This window comes from Nothobranchius furzeri, chromosome 6 (genome assembly GCF_043380555.1).
Source record: "Nothobranchius furzeri strain GRZ-AD chromosome 6, NfurGRZ-RIMD1, whole genome shotgun sequence".
NCBI lineage: Eukaryota > Metazoa > Chordata > Actinopteri > Cyprinodontiformes > Nothobranchiidae > Nothobranchius > Nothobranchius furzeri.
Window position 1 is genome coordinate 41,455,051 of NC_091746.1, and position 20,019 is coordinate 41,475,069.

General features: G+C 41.0%; 1 protein-coding gene across 11 annotated transcripts in view; it reads right to left on the reverse strand.

The window, feature by feature from the left end:
• Nucleotides 1–20,019, reverse strand: part of vav2 (vav 2 guanine nucleotide exchange factor) — a 286,917-nt gene that overhangs the window by 65,978 nt on the left and 200,920 nt on the right. For all 11 annotated transcript variants that reach the window (XM_015975985.3, XM_015975978.3, XM_015975950.3 and 8 more), the window contains exon 3: nucleotides 9,808–9,866. In XM_015975985.3, coding sequence (XP_015831471.1) covers nucleotides 9,808–9,866 — 59 coding nt within the window. The remainder of the gene's footprint in view (nucleotides 1–9,807; nucleotides 9,867–20,019) is intronic.

Below are 20,019 nucleotides of genomic sequence, written 5' to 3' on the forward strand. Positions count from 1 at the left end.
GCTGCAGTCCACTCTTTGTGGATCTCCCCCACATTTTTGAATGGGTTTGTCGTCACAATTCTCTGCAGGGTGCGGTTATCCCTAGAGCTTGTACACTTTTTTCTACCACATTTTTTCCGTCCCTTCGCCTGTCTGTTAATGTGCTTGGACACAGAGCTCTGCGAACAGCCAGCTTCTTTAGCAATCACCTTTTGTGTCTTGCCCTCCTTGTGCAAGGTGTCAATGATTGTCTTTTGGACAGCTGTTAAGTCAGAAGTCTTCCCCATGATTGTGGTGCCTTCAAAACAAGACTGAGGGACCTTTTAAAGGCCTTTGCAGGTGTTTTGAGTAAATCAGCTGATTAGAGTGGCAGCAGGTGTCTTCTATATTCAGCCTTTTCAGAATATTCTAATTTTTTGAGATACCAAATTTGGAGTTTTCATTAGTTGTCACTTATGAATATCAAATTTAAATGTAATGAACATTGGAAATACATTGGTCTGTGTGCATTGCATGAATATAATGTACATGTTTCACGTTTTGAATGGAATTACTGAAATATTTTCAACCTTTTGATGATATTCTAATTTACTGGCCAGCACCTGTATAACACCTGCAAGGGGATGCTTTCAGTGAGCTCTAATTTCTCCCTGTGGTACATTTCATGCAGATACATTATGTGGGTGTACTTACTTAATGTAATTTTTTTTCAATATATTACATTTTGTACAGAAATTATATCATATTTCTAATGCTTATTGAAGCATTAGAAATATGAAAATGTCATATATTTCATGTAAAGTAAATTTTTTATCTGCAACTAATCTGTGTTATTTCAAGTTAATTTTGGCCATTCATGCAATTAATAATGACTAATTATTGCAATTGACTTTTTTTCCTAATTTTTGTCTAGTTTTGTGGATGCCAGAAGGAAAACAAACGTGCTTGAAGACTGGATCAGATTTTATTTTTCCCTGAATAAAGACTAAAAGAACACAAAACATAGCTGCTCAACTAATCCAGTTGTACCGTGTACTTAAGTGAATTATTGCAGTCATAAATATATTTTGCAGATAATACTTAACAAAAGAAAAACATAAATAATGTTACACATTTGTTTTCTAACATCTTGACAAAGTGTGACCATGCCTTTTATGTGCTTCTCCCAATATTAGTTTTCATTTTGGCTTTTCAAATCCTTTGATTACGAAATTCCATACAGGAATAAAACCGTCTCTACGGGGTGAGTTGGTTTTGATATAGACAAGGTTTGTCACACAGTGAGGGCATGATGTCTTTAAGGCGCAACTAAAATAATTTCAATTCTCCTCCGCCTCACTGCTTCCATGAATCACATGATGCTCATCTTGTCCATCATCTTCTGTCAGCATCCAGCCTCCTTCTTCCTCCTTATGCTTTCCAGATTAGAAGCATTACCATAAAACAACCCAATCTGTTAGCGATCATGTCTGCACGTTGTGCTCATGAGGGGGAATTGTTGGCATACGTGTGCGCAGTAGAAATCTGCAGCGAGCTGTTCCCATTGATTCGCTATTGTCAAACAGCAGAACAACAGTGTTGCTGTTATGTGTGAAAGCGGCCAGAATGGTCAGCTGTGGAAAGCAGTTTCACGTCCCAGGACACGGCTTGGTTTCTGCAGGGGTCGATAAATCGCTGCAGCTCCACAAAGTGAGTGCACTTTGCTACTTATTGCACCACGCCTGACGATAAAGTCACTCTCTGCAGGCTGGGTGAGAGCAGGGAGGTAACACATAAGTGTTGGGCCTTCTTGTTCCTGCAGGTTTGAGTTTTATTACCACTGTTTGTGGCTGAAATAAAAACACAACGGGTGTTTTTACTCGACTCAAGTAAAATATAAAAACTGGACATGCAATAGAGTAACTGCATACTAATTATTCAGGGTTGTTTCTGCATATTAAGGAAATAAAGTGCTTGCTGGAATTCCAAACACAGTTACTGCTGGTAAAACTAATAAAAGCACTGATTAAATATCTACATACAAGTCCCAAAATACTTACACTTTTTCACATTATTAAATTTTATGGCAGGATACGTTGTCTTATAGTTATAATTGTTTAATCACCACTTACAGAGATAGTGAAAATAAAACCCTTAAAGCTACAACTGCAACTTTGAGAACGACTTAGTTTAAAACATTTTTGTCATTCCTCTTAACAACGTTCTAACCTAGCAAAGCTATAAATATATTGTGGAGGTAAATAAAACAAAACCTTCTGAACTGGAAGCAACTATTGTACCATCCGGTTGTTGGTCTTGCTAAACCACCACCACACTTCCCTGGGTCCTCCAGTCATTACACACTTGCCTATTTATCAACAGAACACCACTGGTGTGACAGGTTCCCCTCTCAATGATATCAGAGAAGGAAAAACCGCTGGCTGCGACCACTTTTACTTTAGGACAAACTACCAGAGTCCTAAAAAGAAAAAAACAATTGAAGCCACGAACAACAAAAGAAGTCTGGACCCAGAAGCGGTGACTGGTGTTTAGCGCTCTCTCGTTTCCTCTAGAAATGCGGGTCTCTGGTTCCGGCAGAAGCGTCTCAGGAAAGATACCGAGTGGAGGGGTGAGTGTTCCGTGACCATGTTTGCATTTAAAACCTAGCTTGTCCTGTAAAGCAGCTTTAAACTGTCATATCCAGTCCTATACTTGTCTGCTGCCCTCTGGTGCTGGATCTAAATGTAGGAAGGGCCAATTTTGTTTCGTTATTGCTGTTAAATTGTTGTAGAATTTCATCCATCCATCCATCCATGCGCTGGTTTATTACTCCAGCAGTCACCGAGGGAAGGGACACTCTGGACAGGTCACAAGTCTGACATAGGACATGCTGAGACAAACAACCATTCACTCACTCACATCTAGGGACAATTTAGACTCTCCAATCAGCCTGATTGCATGCTTTTGGTCTCTGGGGGCGAAACCATATGAAAATCCGCCCATGCATGGAGAGAAAGTGAGAACTACACACAGACAGGTCACAGCCGGGATTCAAACCTGCAACCTTCTCACAGTGAGGCAACAGCGCTACCAAATGCTTCACCAGGCATCCCTGTTATAAAATTATATAATAAAATATAATTGATAATTTAACAGTTATAAACAGTTATACTATTATAGAATGAAAAGATTAAAACTCTTTTTAAAGTAGCTAGATTGTTGTTGTTGTTATTTTTTACATGCCATTTATGAAAAATTAAATGACTAAATTACAAGAAAATATGGGGAAAAACTGAGTGCATCAATTATTTCAGCTTCTAACCGTATTTAACTGAATGTTCTACGTTACGTGCTCCAACTTCAAATCGTTTACTGAGAATTCCTCTGAAATCCCATTTAGGAAGTTGTTTTGGAATATTTTCCTCTGGGTGAGAATGTCCACCAAGTTCGTGGTGTCAGGCTTTCACCTCTAATTTAAAAACCTGCTGCAGCTGCATAACAAATGATCTATGACACTTCATACACGGGGTGTTCCACAACAACACACTGATCTGAGGTCAGAGCCTTTGGCACAAGCAGCAGGGATCATAGGAGTGAAGGTCAAAGGTCGCCTGAGGACAGCAAAGATGGTCAGAAGGAAAGAAGGAAGGTTGAACTACAGGAAGACTCACAGGAACAATGAGGTCAACACAAGCACTTTCTTTCCAGAACAAATTAAATAAAACCGAATAAGAAGAATTAAATCCTTCAATCATTCAAATGTGTGCTCTTGGTTTTGAATAAATATTTAATGTCTGCATCTTTTTATGAGATTAAGTGAAGGGTTGCATCATGTAAACCACCCAATGTGATTCAGAGGTTCTTCCTGAGCAATGCCAAGGCTCCAGGCAGTCGCCTCGGAGAAGTGAGTTAAATCTAAATAAACAAACAAATAAATACAAGTCAAAAATATCTTATCTTGCTGTTTTTAGTTGTTGTTTAAAATTAACAGAACAGTTTTAGGAGATTTTATAGAGAAACTCGTGAATTAAATTAATTATTTGGGAAAACGAATGTTAAAAAAGTATGAACTGTACTCTATGGTGAATAGAAGCAGTTCAAAATAAAACATTTACATCTTAGTAAATGCAGGTTAAAATGAGTGGACTATCAAAAACAGGGAGCAAATGAGACGAATCAACATGCCCGTTAGGGAAAAAGGTCAAAACTTATATTAAATGACTAAATGTTCAGATAATTGTGTTATCAATTCCTGAATAAAATTACATCATTGAGGTTAAACAAATGCAGAATAAAAACCAAACTGTTTCAGGTGTTTTTAAGGTTTTTTCAGGCATAATTGTACATTTTACTGTGAAGGGCTGATGCTTTCTGCTGAAAACGGTGCTAAAGGGTTAGAGACCACACCTCAGACGCAGAACCTTACAATAACAATAATAAATTAAAGCTGCAAGCAGCGTCGTTCGGCCCTCGCAGCTCCGCGCCGCTCCGGCCTGGCCGGCAGCCCGGCGCACCAGGGCACGTCCGCGGAACAGAAACGTCAGCCACCCCGACACCAGAAACCGCTAACGATCACCTCTTCCACACCTCACCCTGACTCAGCATCCCCTCTGAGCCCACCATTATATTACACGTCTCACCACTAGGGCAAACTCTATCTTTACAACACTGGTGGTGTGATGACACAGACCACCTGTAATGCTTTTCTGGCCACGTTTTTTGAAGTTATTGTAGGTTAAAGTTATCTAGGGTGTGCTGTGACCAACTACAGAAAAATCCCATTGAGGTCAGCTTTGGTTGACAAGATGTTTTTCTGTTAATTTGGCATCAATCGGACAAAGCGTGGCTTGGGGCTGAGTTTTAATGACTCTAGCGAGCGACGGTGGCACAGGAGTTAAGTGCTCGCCCGTAATCGGAAGGTTGCTGGTTCGAGCCCCGCTCAGTCTGTCGCTGTCGTTGTGTCCTTGGGCAAGACACTTAACCCACGTTGCCTGCTGGTGGTGGTCGGAGGGACTGGTGGCGCCAGTGCTCGGCAGCCTCGCCTCTGTCAGTGCGCCCCAGGGCAGCTGTGTCTACATTGTAGCTCACCCCCACCAGTGTGTGAATGTGTGTGTGAATGGGTGAATGACTGTGTTGTAAAGCGCCTTGGGGGGTTTCAAGAACTCTAGAAGGCGCTATATCAAATACAGGCCATTTACCATATTTAAGGAAATAGGCCACGCCCACAAACTTCATCTGTCTTTTTCTCTTGGGGGTCAGACTAGGATCACTCACCAGAAGTTTCGTAGCGATATCACGATAACTGAAGAAATGAGAGGCAAACGTATTTCCATGGCGTGATGGCGATTTTCGCCATGCTCCCAAAGCCCCGCCCTTTTTTGAAACCTGCCAGTACTGGATACCAAGTGACCTCACGTTGTCTACTGCTATTTGCCAGAGATTCCTGCTGATTGGGTAAAAGGAGTCCAGTAGGGAGCTGTGAAAAAAAGAGTGGCGTGGCGACAGGTCAAAGTTTGAGGCTTAGCCACGCCCACACCTTTCAACTTTTGAAAAATCCGACGGTTGAATTTTTTCCTCTATGTGTTAAGAGTAAATAGCAGAAGTTTGAACGCGATTGGTGAAAAGGGTGACGGAGCATCACTCTCCAAACAACGTGTGCGAAAACCACTAAATCGCGTACTTGGACCAAAATGGCCGACTTCCTGTGCGACTTTGCACATGGCTCCAAGAGACTTTTTTGTAGGTCCTGAGACACCACATTAGTGTACCAAATTTCGTAATCCTCAGTCAAAGCATGGCTTGGGGCTGACAGTTTTAATGGTCCTAGGGGGGGCTATTTAAGAGAATAGGCCACGCCCACAAACTTCAGCTGTCTATTTCTCTTGGGGGTCAGACTAGGATCACTCACCAGAAGTTTCGTAGTGATATCACGATAACTGAAGAAATGAGAGGCAAACGTATTTCCATGGCGTGATGGTGATTTTCGCCATGCTCCCAAAGCCCCGCCTTTTTTCAAAACCTGCCAGTACTGGAGACCAAGTAACCTCAAGTTGTCTACTGCTGTTTGCCACAGAATCCTGGTGATTGGGTAAAATGAGTCCAGTAGGGAGCTGTGAAAAAAAGAGTGGCGTGGCGACAGGTCAAAGTTTGAGGCTTAGCCACGCCCACACCTTTCAACTTTTGAAAAATCCGACGGTTGAATTTTTTCCTCTATGTCTTAAGAGTATATAGCAGAAGTTTGAAGGAGATTGGTGAAAAGGACGATGGAGCATCACTGTCCAAACAATGTGTGCAAAAACCACTAAATCGAGTATTTGGACCAAAATGGCCGACTTCCTGTGCAACTTTGCGCTTGGCTCCAAGAGACTTTTTTGTAGGTCCTGAGACACCACATTAGTGTACCAAATTTTGTAATCCTCAGTCAAAGCATGGCTTGGGGCTGACAGTTTTAATGGCTCTAGGGGGCGCTATTTAAGAAAATAGGCCACGCCCACAAATTTCAGCTGTCAATTTCTCTTGGGGGTCAGACTAGGATCACTCACCAGAAGCTCCGTAGCGATATCACGATAACTGAAGAAATGAGAGGCAAACGTATTTCCATGGCGTGATGGCGATTTTCGCCATGCTCCCAAAGACCCGCCTTTTTTTGAAACCTGCCAGTACTGGACACCAAGTGACCTCAAGTTGTCTACTGCTATTTAACAGAGATTCCTGCTGATTGGGTAAAAGGAGTCCAGTAGGGACCTGTGAAAAAAGAGTGGCGTGGCGCCAGGTCAAAGTTTGAGGCTTAGCCACGCCCACACCTTTCAACTTTTGAAAAATCCGACGGTTGAATTTTTTCCCCTATTTCTTAAGAGTATATAGCAGAAGTTTGAAGGCGATTGGTGAAAAGGGCAATGGAGCATCACTCTCCAAACAACCTGTGCGAAAACCACTAAATCGCGTACTTGGACCAAAATGGCCGACTTCCTGTGCGAATTTGCACTTGGCTCCAAGAGACTTTTTTGTAGGTCCTGAGACACCACATTAGTGTACCAAATTTCGTAATCCTCAGTCAAAGCAAGGCTTGGGGCTGACAGTTTTAATGGTCCTAGGGGGCGCTATTTTATAAAATAGGCCACGCCCACCAGATGTTCACATCAGATCTTTTGGGGGGCCAGACTAGGATCACTCACAAGAAGTTTCGTGACGATATCTTTAGAAATGACGAAATGGGAGGCAAACGTAAGGCCACGGCGGTACGCCTGACTTCGCCGCGCCGCCACAGCCCCGCCCTCTGCCGAAAACTCACATAAAGTGACGCCACGCAACCCCCACTTGTCTTGAGTTACCAGCTACATATTTGTGGTGATTAAGTGAAATGGGGCAATTTGGGACCTTTCACAGTAAAACTTGACCTTTTTGGTCCTGAGGGGGCGGGGCTTGTATGATGTCATCATCTGACCACTCAATTTACTTTGTGGGTAGATGACGAATGACCACAGAAAGTTTGGTAACTCTATTCCATTCAATTATGAAGTTATAGCAATTTAAATTTTTTTGGCGAGTAGTCAAACTTCGAGGCCTGGCCCCGCCCCTTCAACATATACGAAAAGTCTGAATCTTTGTCTCATTTTGTTCGCCCATCCCTTCTGAGCAATTTTACACAATTTTTGAGACGATCGTGCGAAAAATGATCGAGCAATCCAATCAGAAACTGACCCTAAAAACGGCAAAAACGGCTAAAAATCGCCATTTCAACCCAAAATGGCCAACTTCCTGTTTGATATTGACCATGCTTGCAAGAGACTTTTCTGTGCGGACTGTTGAGTCCTACAAGTGTACCAAATTTCATAACTGTACGATAAACTAAGCTTTATGGAGAGGTTTTTTTTTTCACTTTCTAGGGGGCGCTGTTCAGCCATTTTCTTTGCGATTTTTTTGCAACCTTTAAAATATCAAATTTTTCACCAGGCCTGACAAGTTTGCAAAATATTGTGAGTTTTGGGGTATGATAAGGTCCCCAAAAGGCCATTCAAAGCGGGCTAAGAATAATAAATAAGATATAAACAGAGCAAAAACAAGAGGCCTTCGCAGTGCCTTCGCTGCTCGGGCCTAAAAATAGAAAACAAATACATTCAGGAAAAAAAAAATTTCATTTTTTTCTGGACTTTTATAATTTAATCAAGAGAGTGGAAAACATTTTTAATTCCCCTTTACTTTATTTTGCTTTTGAGTGACGCTAATTTGTGGCCGTAGAATCATCTGTTTTAAATAGCTTTCCTTTTTTATTAGAGGTCTTAAAAAGTTAATTAAAAACAACTAAAATAAATCCAATCAAGTAATGCTCGGCACATGTTGCTTCCTGATCACTAGAATGATTTCTGCCTTTTTCTTCCACCTGAGGGAACACAAATCCCAAAACAGACTTCAGTAGCAGAATATCACCTGCTTACCTCGACCTTCAACCCTATTTTATTGCATAATTCATAGCTTCCTCGTCTCTGATGCGAACCCTTGTTAAAATCTGTATTGAGCTTTATTTTAAAGGCCCCATATCATGCTGTTTTAAACCTTTGAGAGCAAAGGTAGGCACAGTATATGATAAAATATTACCGTTGGCGTATTGAGATGTCATTTATCTTGAATATGACTTATTTTCATCAGGCTGAATCTATACCCGGAAATTAAATGAGAACTACACACAGACAGGTCACAGCCGGGATTCAAACCTGCAACCTTCTCACAGTGAGGCAACAGCGCTACCACTTTGTTTGGAGCCCACACCTGCTCCAAACAAACGTGCCTACAACAGCATCCTAGACGAGTTAGCTGCTGTGTTGGCTATGGCAGTCCATTGGTTAAGGCACCCAGTCTAGCGCAATAACCACTGGACTTCCAGGTCTGCTATACATGCCACAGGTGGTCTAAGCCACATATCCTACACTGGCCAGAGGAGGTTTCAGACCAAAGACTAGCTCCCAGGAAGGGAGCAGAGCCTGATGGGGAGGTTAGTTTCCACCCATGGTTTCCGCTCACGCTTTACAATATTTCTAAAGTAAAACTCAAAATTTGCAGCTGAAACAGGGAAATGTATGAATGCAGCCAAAAATGTTTTTTTTTCAAGAGGAAACAATATCACATGGTAAAAAGCTCCCTAAAGTGGATTTTCTATGATAGGGCCCCTAAAGTTAAAACCTAACAAAGTTATAAAGAGGTCCGTGAGTGCTCTGATAAATCTATTGATTCCAACAGTTGGCAGTAAACCGATCAGCAGTGATGAAGCAGCCATCAGACTGCTGTGTTTCACTTCATATAACAAGGAAACCTTTTCCCTGTCTTTTTTTCCATCTTTTCATGTCCTGCCACTGCTCCTAATGGGCGCACACCATCAACTTATTACTCAGGCAGCTAAAACCTTTATTCCTGTTTTTTATGTGGTGCCTGTGAGCCACCAAGCTCAAAGCAGACTGAACAAATAAAAGGATCAGAAGGCCATCCAGCCCTGATCAGAATAAAAAGGTAAAAAGTTTCATCAGCTTCACCATTATTTGGGAGAAAAAAATAAATAAAGTAAACAACCATGCATGCATACAAAGCAATGCTGCTGCGCTGATCCAGTGACAGAAGGAAATGTGTTGTGGATTGTTTTGCCCTAGAAGATAATGTTGGCTAAAAGCTGCAGCTAATTGCCTAAAATGTAAATTGACTTCTAAATGAGCTGCAAATGTTAATTGCCCCATCCATTTTATTATGGGCGTACTCAGAAAATAGAATTATTTCCTATCTAAAAGGTGTTTTTCTGTCTTTACATTAATGTTGCCAAGTGCCTGAACAGATTAGATAAGAAATAAATGAGTTATGAGTTACCTGATGCCTTTAATTTGTGCAATGCTGTGGTGGGAGATCCTGGACAGAGCAGAGATGACCTGAAATAAACAGGAGAAAGGTAAATGATCAACAGGATTTCTAATCTTGTTTAAATAATGTGATCTTTAGAGGAAATTATAAGAGTAAATGAAATAATTATACTGACATAAATGTGATTAAAAACATTAAAACAACACTTTCAAGCATCTAAAATGAGATAAGAGTACTTCAAAAAGCAATTGACAGTAAATCTTATCAAACAGCCAGGCCATTAAGTGCAAAATGAAACAACAATTTTAAAAGCCAAAACACTGATTGCAGCACTGATGGTGTGTGTTTCTTAGCAACGCCTCTTGAGTAAATGCAGCATTAGAGCGACCATAATAAGCAGACCACAATAAAAGTCCAGAAGTGTGCAGTCACAAATCGATGTTATCCACTTCTGTCTGTTTGACACCCCACCCCCGCTTTTTAAATCCACAGCAACACCTTCATTTGTCTGTGTGTCAAAATCCAGTTAGGCACTTGTTTTACAGAAATTAAATAGGATTTTGTAAAACTACAAGACTTGATCTGCTAAATAAATGGAGAAAATGGGAATGACCAAGGCAAGAACCAATTACAATATAATAAAGGGCTAGATGACTGCCTAAAAATAGAGGAAGAGCACTGGGCCTAGAGAGGATCCACTGCCTAAATGACCCTTCAAGAGTGCATTTTAGTTTTCAGCCATTAACCTGTAATGGTTTTAATGGTTTTGGTTAAAAATGCGTCCCTGTTAAGACTTAACTCTGCCTACGAGACACACAAATCTGGGTTTATGGTTGAACGCTACAGATGGTGTACTTCCAGGTTAATCCAGGGAATCACCAACCCGGAAACACATTTGACAACACACAACATAAACCCCGTCTCCCACGCCTCATTACCCACTCTTAGGTGCATTTTGGGAGCCGACACCGTGACAATGCCAGATGTCTCCTTGACGGGGGAGGAGACAATTGTTATCTCAACCCCCTTTTCTAGGCAGGTGTGTCGTCCACAACCTCTCATTAAGCTCCCTCTAGTCTAAAACACACAATACGACATGGTGGTGTTTATCTCTGAAGTTGAGCCTTTGCTAATGGCTCTGATGAATAGAAGCCCATTACTTTGGGATAGTGGGGCACTTCTATGTTATTGTTGTTGGCCAAAGCCTTTAACTCCCTCTATTCAAGGTCTTCTTGTGTTGAATCGCTTACTGAAAAGGAAGAGATTACAACACTGCTATGGGGTGCATATGCACCACCTTCATTTGCATCTAAACACCCTAATGGAGGGAGACCTAAACAGAGCTCTTGTGGTGTTGAGTGGGTTACAATATCTGTAATGACAAGTAGTGGTTTAATGGAGCCACTTCAACATTGCAAAACTCCAACAAAACTAAGACCGGTAGGTGGATCTGCTTTGTTCCTGGTTGGTTAGCCTTAACCCTGCACAGCATGTTCATTTCAGGAAATCTCTTCCTAGTTCTCTTTGAGATGTAGAAGGAAAGCGGCAATGTTATTTGAACACAGACTTTCAAAAGTGTATTCCCCGGGCTTTCCATTGGATACATCGGAAGGACGTAACATAACTGTTCCACGAGGTCACAAAATCACAGGATATTTGCAAGATCACATGTGATTTGGGGACTTCACACCTTAACAAACAAGGACAAATATGTCAGCATGTAACCAAAAAGGTCTGTGGTTTATTTTCTGTTCTATTTAGTTTGGCAGTTGAGGTTTCACAGGTAGTGACGTATGTTTTTAGTAGGAAATATGCACATGACTTTTATTCTGAAAGTTTCTGGATGTTTTACGCTGCTTTTGTGTTTGACTTCCTGTCTGGCCTGATCTGAAGTAGTGAGCTAGACGCACTCTGGAAGCATAGCACATCAAATATAGACTCAAAATGTAAGCAATGCATACCTACGCTTCTGGGATGCTTTGCATCTGGGGGAAACGGACCTATCCGCTATAATGGCAGCTAATTGCTGCGTACTACATTTTGCTGATGTTACGTGATGCATTTTGCTTCCAGTGAAACAAAATCAGAATCAGAATCAGAATCCGAATAGGTTTATTGCCATTGTCAGTGAACAAACAATTCACAACCTAGGAACTTGCTTCGGTACTAATGTGCTACAGATAACATGAATAATATAATTAAAAATAGAATAAAATATAATAAAAAAAAACTAGAATAAAACTTTCAGCTATAAAAAATGGCAGGTAATGGTAACATGGCCGATAACGTGACTTTGTGTCAAGTACAGAAGACCAGCATGGTTGTGTGTTTATAATCTATTCACAAGTCTAACGGCAGATGGAAAGAAGCTTTTCTTATGGCGGGAGGTTCTGGTCTGGATGGACCGTAACCTCCTGCCTGAGGGAAGCGGCTCAAAAAGTCTGTGACCCGGGTGCGAAGGGTCAGCTGCTATCCGACCTGCACGCCCCCGAGTTCTGGAGACGTACAGGTCCTGGAGAGATGGAAGGCTGCAGCCAATCAAATGCAGCCAATCAAAATGCTTCCCATTCAGGGTTTCCCCCAGCGCTTTATAAGCCTGGCGGCCCGCCATGCTTTGCTTGGCCACCCACCAGGCTGTGTCATGCCTCGCCCCCCTCCCCGACCCTACCATGTCCGCTGACACGAACGGCGCAACGAAACTAGAGCCTTCCATCAGCTGATACTGGTGAGAAACAGCAGCAGAGCGTGTGAACCCCCCACCCCCACCCCCCACCCCCGGACGGCCGAAGATGCTAGGCTTAACTCATTTTCTGGGGGAAACCCTGCAAGTGATACAAAAATAAAGTAATCACACAGAAGTTAATAAATGTAGGCATGCTTTATACATTAAATACTATTTTATAGTTGTGGCAAAAACAGCAGTGTCTAATTTAATGTGTTGTAACGTAATATTTATGGTACCATGGTCATTCGTAGAGGAGAAGCTTTGGAAATGTAGGGGCCTATATCTAAAATGTTAGATGGCATATCTGAGTTCTGGTTAAAACACTTTATATATCAATCATCGCCATTTATTAAATTAGACATGTAAGTGGAAGCCAAAACAAAACTAGCATTCCCAAACCGTTAAGAGTCCTGCGACATGTTCCTTCCCTACTAAAAGATAAAAAGACATCTCAGTTTTTTTTTTAATTCCTGGTCTCCTTTGTCACATTTCTATAAGGTCTGAGTTACTTGAGTTAAATGTTACAGTTTGTCAGATGACAGTCTGCTGCCTCAGTTCTTTTATTTGTACATTTCAAATACATACATCCTTAAGATTACTTGGGGTTAACCAATCAGAAGTGTTTGGTTTGCCCCACCACCGTGCAAGCTCCAAGTTATTTCTTGGATACATTTCCACCCTACTGACCATTTTTGGCCCTGGTTGCTGCAGTCGAATAAGTCAAGGGTGAAAAATGGCACAGCAAACTACCCTGGACCCTGGAAAATGTTCCTGAAGAGGAAGATTGCCTAAAAATGAAATAAGACAGAGGAAGAAGATTGCAAGTAAATCTCTATTTAGCCAGCGGTGATGTTATTAAATAAATCCCATTGATCTGTCTGGTGGCACTCCACCCAAATGGTCATGCTGCAGGCAAAGATCACATGTGGTTATTGTCTTTACTGCCTCAAAAATAATTACCCCATTTTGGCCTTATAGCCCACACCATCTCCACAAAAGAAAGACCAGAATGTGTCAACCACAGACATCACAGGGATGAGAACACAAAACGTAAATGAAACTGTCAGATGGCTAAATTTGGTCTTTAAGAGCAATTAAGTATTCATGCAGCCTGGTGTGATCAGCTGTGGTCACACTGGGCCAAACACAGCTGCCTTTAGCCAAGGATGGTCCCAGTTCAAAGGATAACGGTGCAGCTGGCTATCATCCAGATAGGTCACAGAGAGACCGAAGCTCGCCAAGACCAGACAGTGTGTCGGCGCTGCACAAGTCAGAGTGGCTTTCACACATTACAGGAGAAAGCCTATTAATAATACATCTCAAGTTTCCTCAACATAGAAGTTGGTCCATGTTAGTTTTACAACAAGTCCCGTAATGTGAAGATGTCTTGATACAGGAATTGTTGGTATGAGAGAGGCATAGGACTCTTCATAAATGGTAGAAAAATGATGATTAGCCAAATAAGAGTGTATAGATTAGTGTAAGGGTCCTTGGGCTTCAGGACGGACAAGAAATTAAAACATTATGATCCATTTTTTTTGGTTAATGTCTGTAAGATGGATTTGCGTCTATCTAGAGAGTTGTTAAAAGTCTTAAAACAAATGGAAAATACTAATCTTTTCTCAAAGGTGGCCTGTTTGTCTGATTGTTTTCTTTCTTCTGTCCATGTTTTCTGTTTGTGCCTCCCACCCAATCCCCCCACCGTCTTCTGATCCTTTGATGCAAGTCAGAGCCTTCAGATCTCTACACATTATTAGTTTCCTTCTCATCTCCCTCTCCCCAGGGAATCCTAACCCAGGGCTAGCTGGAGAATAAATGAATGTCTTACCCCGTTAGCAATATGGGACGCATAAGTTAGACAAGATGGTGATACCTTGGTTTCTGTAGCCATGAGCCTTTATCTTAACTTAATCACTACACTAGACCGCAGCTTGAGATGTTGCCCAAAACATGGCCAGAAAGCTTCACACACATCCCAACTTTCTTTGTAACACTCCTGTAAAACATCACTTTACCACAGAAGCTGTTCCTGGTGATTAACTGAAAAGCAAAGCCAAATCTCTGTTAAAACCACGCCAGCCTTTCCTGTCTCCTGTCATGCGGCCCTGGACCCAGCTGGATGCCAAGCCAACACCACATGTGACCACCCGGCAGACCATAAAGAGACATGGAGGACCTGGTTCCCCCTGGCAACGGGGACTTGACTGAATATGCATCGTCATAAATTACCACTCAGATCACATCAAAACTGCAGCCATATGCCATTAGCAGCAGGAGGGCGTGGCCGTGATCCGATTACAATCTGAAAACACGCACGAAGAGGCGATCTGCTACAAAACACACCCCTGTGCCAACGCTGATTAAATCCAGTGCATTCATGACATGATTACGTCTCCGGCTGCAAAATCGATGCATTTCCTTAAAGTTGTCCCACAAAAAGGGAAAAGGAATAGAAAGTGTATCCCATTAATCTTTAACTTTTCTCCTTTCCCTTTTCGTCTCTAATGCTGTGATGTATTTATTAAATATTCACACACTGATAAAGCTGCAATGCTAACATCAGCCTGTGAGAGCCGGGGTGGGGGGGTGCGGGGGGTGTTCACGATGAAGCTATGGGGAACCAAATGGGAGCCCTGGGAGCAGATGGCAGAAAAGGAACCCTTCGTATCCATTAATAATAGACAAACACAGGAAGCACATCTGTGTGTGTGTGTGTGTGTGTGTGTGTGTGTGTGTGTGTGTGTGTGTGTGTGTGTGTGTGTGTGTGTGTGTGTGTGTGTCAGTCCCACTGCCCTCAGGATTTTCTGCCTTTTACGACCTTTTTCATTTATTTTCTTGTCTGTCACTCATTAATGTTTCTTTTATGTGTTTACACATGCAGAGATCATACAAAACACACTTTTAACACATTGTCTCTTGTTCTTTATATAATTTAGGATCAAGTGCTAATTCTCAGAGTTTTGTCCAAGAAAAACAAAACTTTAAAACATACAACAGACAACTAATAATTGCATGCAATGTGACCAAAGTAAGGGGGCACGCATAGCCTCAGATATAAATAAGAATAAAGTCACATTTTATTCTCTAAAGTTCCTGGGTGTGAAGTGAAGGAATAATGAGAAACTGCTAAAATGATTAACCGCTTAGGGATGAGCTAAAATTGTCCTTCACAAAATCAAAAATACCATTAAATTATAAACAAAGTAGGTTAAAAGGAACCAAGACTACTTGGGGTATGGAAAATGTATCATAATCATGAATAATATTAGGTCAATATTACATTATTTCATTTAAGAGTTGGGAAACACTATCCAGAGTTCACATTTTAGGGGGCCAATTTGTGTTTAAGGGTGGTAGATGTAGTGGTGATTAAAATATATTTAACCACACTTGCTACTAAAATCAAGCAAATTAACACAACGTGTGACTGTATGAAAGCAGAGAAAACTTCAACGGAAGCCTCAGTGTCCTAAAAAAGACTCAGGACATTTTCAAGAGCTTGGAAAAGGAAGCATGGAGAAATATCTCCCCATTGAGTGTCAGAGGTTCATAAAAACAAATATCGGACACACTGTAAAAAATGTCAATGCTTCAAATCAACACATGTAATACTTGGCAGTTATTTTAAAGACGCATCGTGAAACAGGAAGTATGTCACGGCCCTAATGTTACAAACATGTGGATTATTACTGTTGTGAATGGAGCATGCGTTATCCTGACTAGAAAGTTTGTTTGCACGTCTCACAGTTGCCTGAAGGTTTTTTTTTTTCCAACAGCTCAGCTGAACTCAGATGGGTTTGGTTCAGTTTAACAGCCTTTTCCAACAGCACAGTTTAGGATAGGATTTTTTTCCCAGTTTTTCTGTCCCTGCCTAGTTGTGGGTTCTTGCATGCCGACCCGGTCCAAAAACGTGACCTCAGTGACAGTCTGACAAAAAAACAGAGACTGAGCAGAGTCTTCAACATCACCACCACTGTTGTGTGTGCTGTGTTGTGTTTCTGTGTGACACACAGATCACCTGACTCTGTTTACTGATCACCTCACACTATTTTTGTCTCATGTACAGATCATGCTGCTACCTCCCATTTTAAAACAATAATTAAAAACCCCAGATATAATAATTCTCGTTTGCGTTAAATGCTGCATCAGGATAGTGTAGCATGGGAGCTAGTCTGTCAGTAGTGGACCCAACCCTAATCAAAGATCTGCCCCTGCTTGCTACTGGAGTTGTATTTTCATTAAATACTTGATTACTTTTACAAAAAGAACTTTTTAGGAAGACTACTTTGACTCTATTTGGCTTGATTATAGTTTTTGTCTACCTCTGATTAAATATGAGATTGCATATTTGTTTGATTAAATGTATACATGTCTAAGGGGGTTTGCAATCACTAGTTTGCTGAACTGTACTTTGTATCTGTTCTCAGGAAAAGATGCTAATCTGCACCAGGCATCTCAAGAACAACATTGAAGTCACTAAAGCCCATTGGATCCACATCCTGTTCCTGTTCAGTGGACACCATCAGAGACTGTTTACCACGTTGAAAGCCCCCCACCATCAAGTCTGGATAAAAAGACACTTTATGTAAACCACTGCAAGTACCAAGTGTTTTTAATTCTATTGATCTATGTTTATTTAGTACTTTTTGTTTTGAAAGCTTCAGGCTGTATTAAAAAACATTAGTGTGTAAGTTTAATACTCATACCTTGAAATGATGAGTATCGGTTGCTAGAATCTCACCGTAATTTTTACAGTTAAACTGTATAAAAAAAATTGGTATTTAACTACAAATGTAAATAATACGGTGAATAAATGGCAGCTCTGGTTGCCAGAATTTTACTGTAATATTAACGTTTTCAATTACATACCGTATTATGTTATACAGTTTAAATTTAACAGTGACTGACTGAAATCAGTTTAACAGAATGCCATTTTTACACAAATCACCATAAACAGTTTTACTGTATTTATTTTAGTTCATGGTAATCTACTGTAAAACCACAACGGGTCTTTACTGTGAAATTTATGGTTACCAAAATATTCTGATGTTATTTTATTTACATTTCCACAGTAAATTTCACAATTTTCATTTTTACAGTGTAGATATTTTTTAACCATAAAATGTCACCTGTGTGTTTTCCCCTTGTTCTGCCATGCACCACAAGATGTTTGAGTGAAGTCTTTGAAAAGGGAGGATGTGCATTTGGATAGCAAGATAAAATACGTTTGCAAATGGGAATAAGAAAAAATCATTTTAATAATATTTTTGTTTGTTTTTATTACGAGTCTGATTGAAAACACAAACTTTATTAGCTGACAAGCCCAGTGAAAAAGCAAAGTTTTAGGAAATAATGAATGTGAAGAAAACTGAGCAACAAAATAACACAACTAAAGCTCTAGAGAGCAGCAGAAGTACCTGGCTCACAGGTCAGAGGACTTTCCTGCAGGCTATAATAACTCAGGTGGAACTACAGTGAGTCTTTGTTCTTTAAAAAGCAATCAGTGTACAACATGTAAGCCTTCTCTTCTCCTCTGCAGAAGCAAACATCGCAGCAAACTGGTTCAATGAAAATGTTACTGAGTTAGGTGAATATTAATATTCTTCCTAGTGTGGAATAAACACTCAGTCAAAGCTGCACTCTCATCATTCTACATGAAAGTGAAAATGAAGAATAAAAGCATGCCTAGATCTGACATATTGTGTCCTACTGCACACAGCAGTGCATCTTTGAACAATGAGCTTTTTGCATGACTGAATTCAGTCTCCTGGCAAACTGGTGAACACTATCAGGAGCTGGGCTGCTGTAAATCCTGATTGGAGACAGATTGGCACCTGCCACACACTGCACTAAATCTCTTCAAAGTGGACCTTCCAGCTGCTTGATTACAGGGGATTTCACTGCATTTGTGCGGGCAAGAAAAGCCTGCGGGCTGGCCTGAGGAGCTGTAAGAGGGCTGCTTGTGACTCAAAGACCCTCCATGAACCACCAGAGCCAAGCTAAACGTCTGTAAGCCTACACTTAACCCACACGCAAAGCACACAGGATTCCTGCTTACCTCAGTGTTTAGTAATGTGTGCTAGCCCAACATGGTGCAGATGATGTTAAAGGTTTTAAATCCCGTCATGCATTTCCTGCACCCATCAATGTATTATCGATGTGAATATGTAGCAGCGGGTCGATTATGGAGCTTATTTAGCTCGAGGACCTTCGTATTGGTTCGACCTGAACCTGTGCTGCTTGAAGGGAAAGGGCAGCGGTGGCTAACGTGTGCAAATTGTGCTCAATGGATCGTTTCAGCCTCGTCAACACCTGCCGATGTGCTGCAGCCAGGCCCCTGACCCGTCCCACTTCATGCTGAATCACCAGACATGGGTTTACTTACTAATGCGTGAGAAACTGTCTGTATGTTAGGGGAGGGTGGCTACATTTGAATTAAGATGCTAATGAAGGATAGAACAATGCAGAGTTAGCTGACAGAGTCAAACATGGCCTGCATCTGTAGCAAAACATGGGTTTACATATGGCAACTTAACATTTAGTAAATGCAAAGTGATGAGAAGGATGTTGAGATTATTACCAATTCCTTGTGGTGCGATGCCCAAACTGCTGAACCTACAAGAGGTACAAAAACCCTTTGACTGATGAGATGCTAAAGGTAAACTATGCAACTTTTTAATTTTTTAAAATAATTTTCTTGAGCCAGCATGTGCTAAAATGACCCTTTACAGGGTTAATGAAATGTCACTCAGACCCTCACCGCTCTCTGTGGTGAAAATACCACACTTGCAACTTCAGAGTGCCGGTCCGGTCCGTGTTAAACTTAATAAATTGGAGCTGACATGTCAGCGCTGTCTGCTTCTAGCAAATTTCCTGCATGTTTTAGATCATGAACACAGCTGAATAGTTTAATTTAGTGATGAATCACTCCTGTAGACACTAATGAAGGCTGGGGAGACATTTCAGCTGTTAGATTAAGGTGTTAAAAAGATAAAAGCACAGTGAGGAGATAAGTTTTACTTTTGGTTTTACTAATGGACACTAGGGGGTGCGAACAAAAGCCAAACTGCGAATAATCCTTTCAAGGTTTTAAGTTTCTGAGGCTAAATTAGCTATTCTAAAATTAATCAAGCTAAATTATTTAGTACAAGTACATTTAGGCTTTTTTGAACCAATCAACATCACTTATGATTCTCGATCGTGCAAAGACTAACTGATTTTTTACCATTTATTCATTTATAAACCAAAGCTTACTGCTCACTTTATTGTAGAGCAGTGGTGGGAAGCTCAGATCCTTGAAGGCCACTGTCCAACATGTTTTAGTTGTTTTCCTGTTGCAACACACTTAATTCAGTGGTTGTATTGCCTGTTCAGCAGGTGATCTAGCTGTGTAGAGGCCTTGTAATCACCAGGAGCCTCATTTATAAAGCTTGCCTACGCACAAAACAGGGTCGCAAACTGCGTAAGCAACTTTCCACGCAAACTTTAGGATTTAT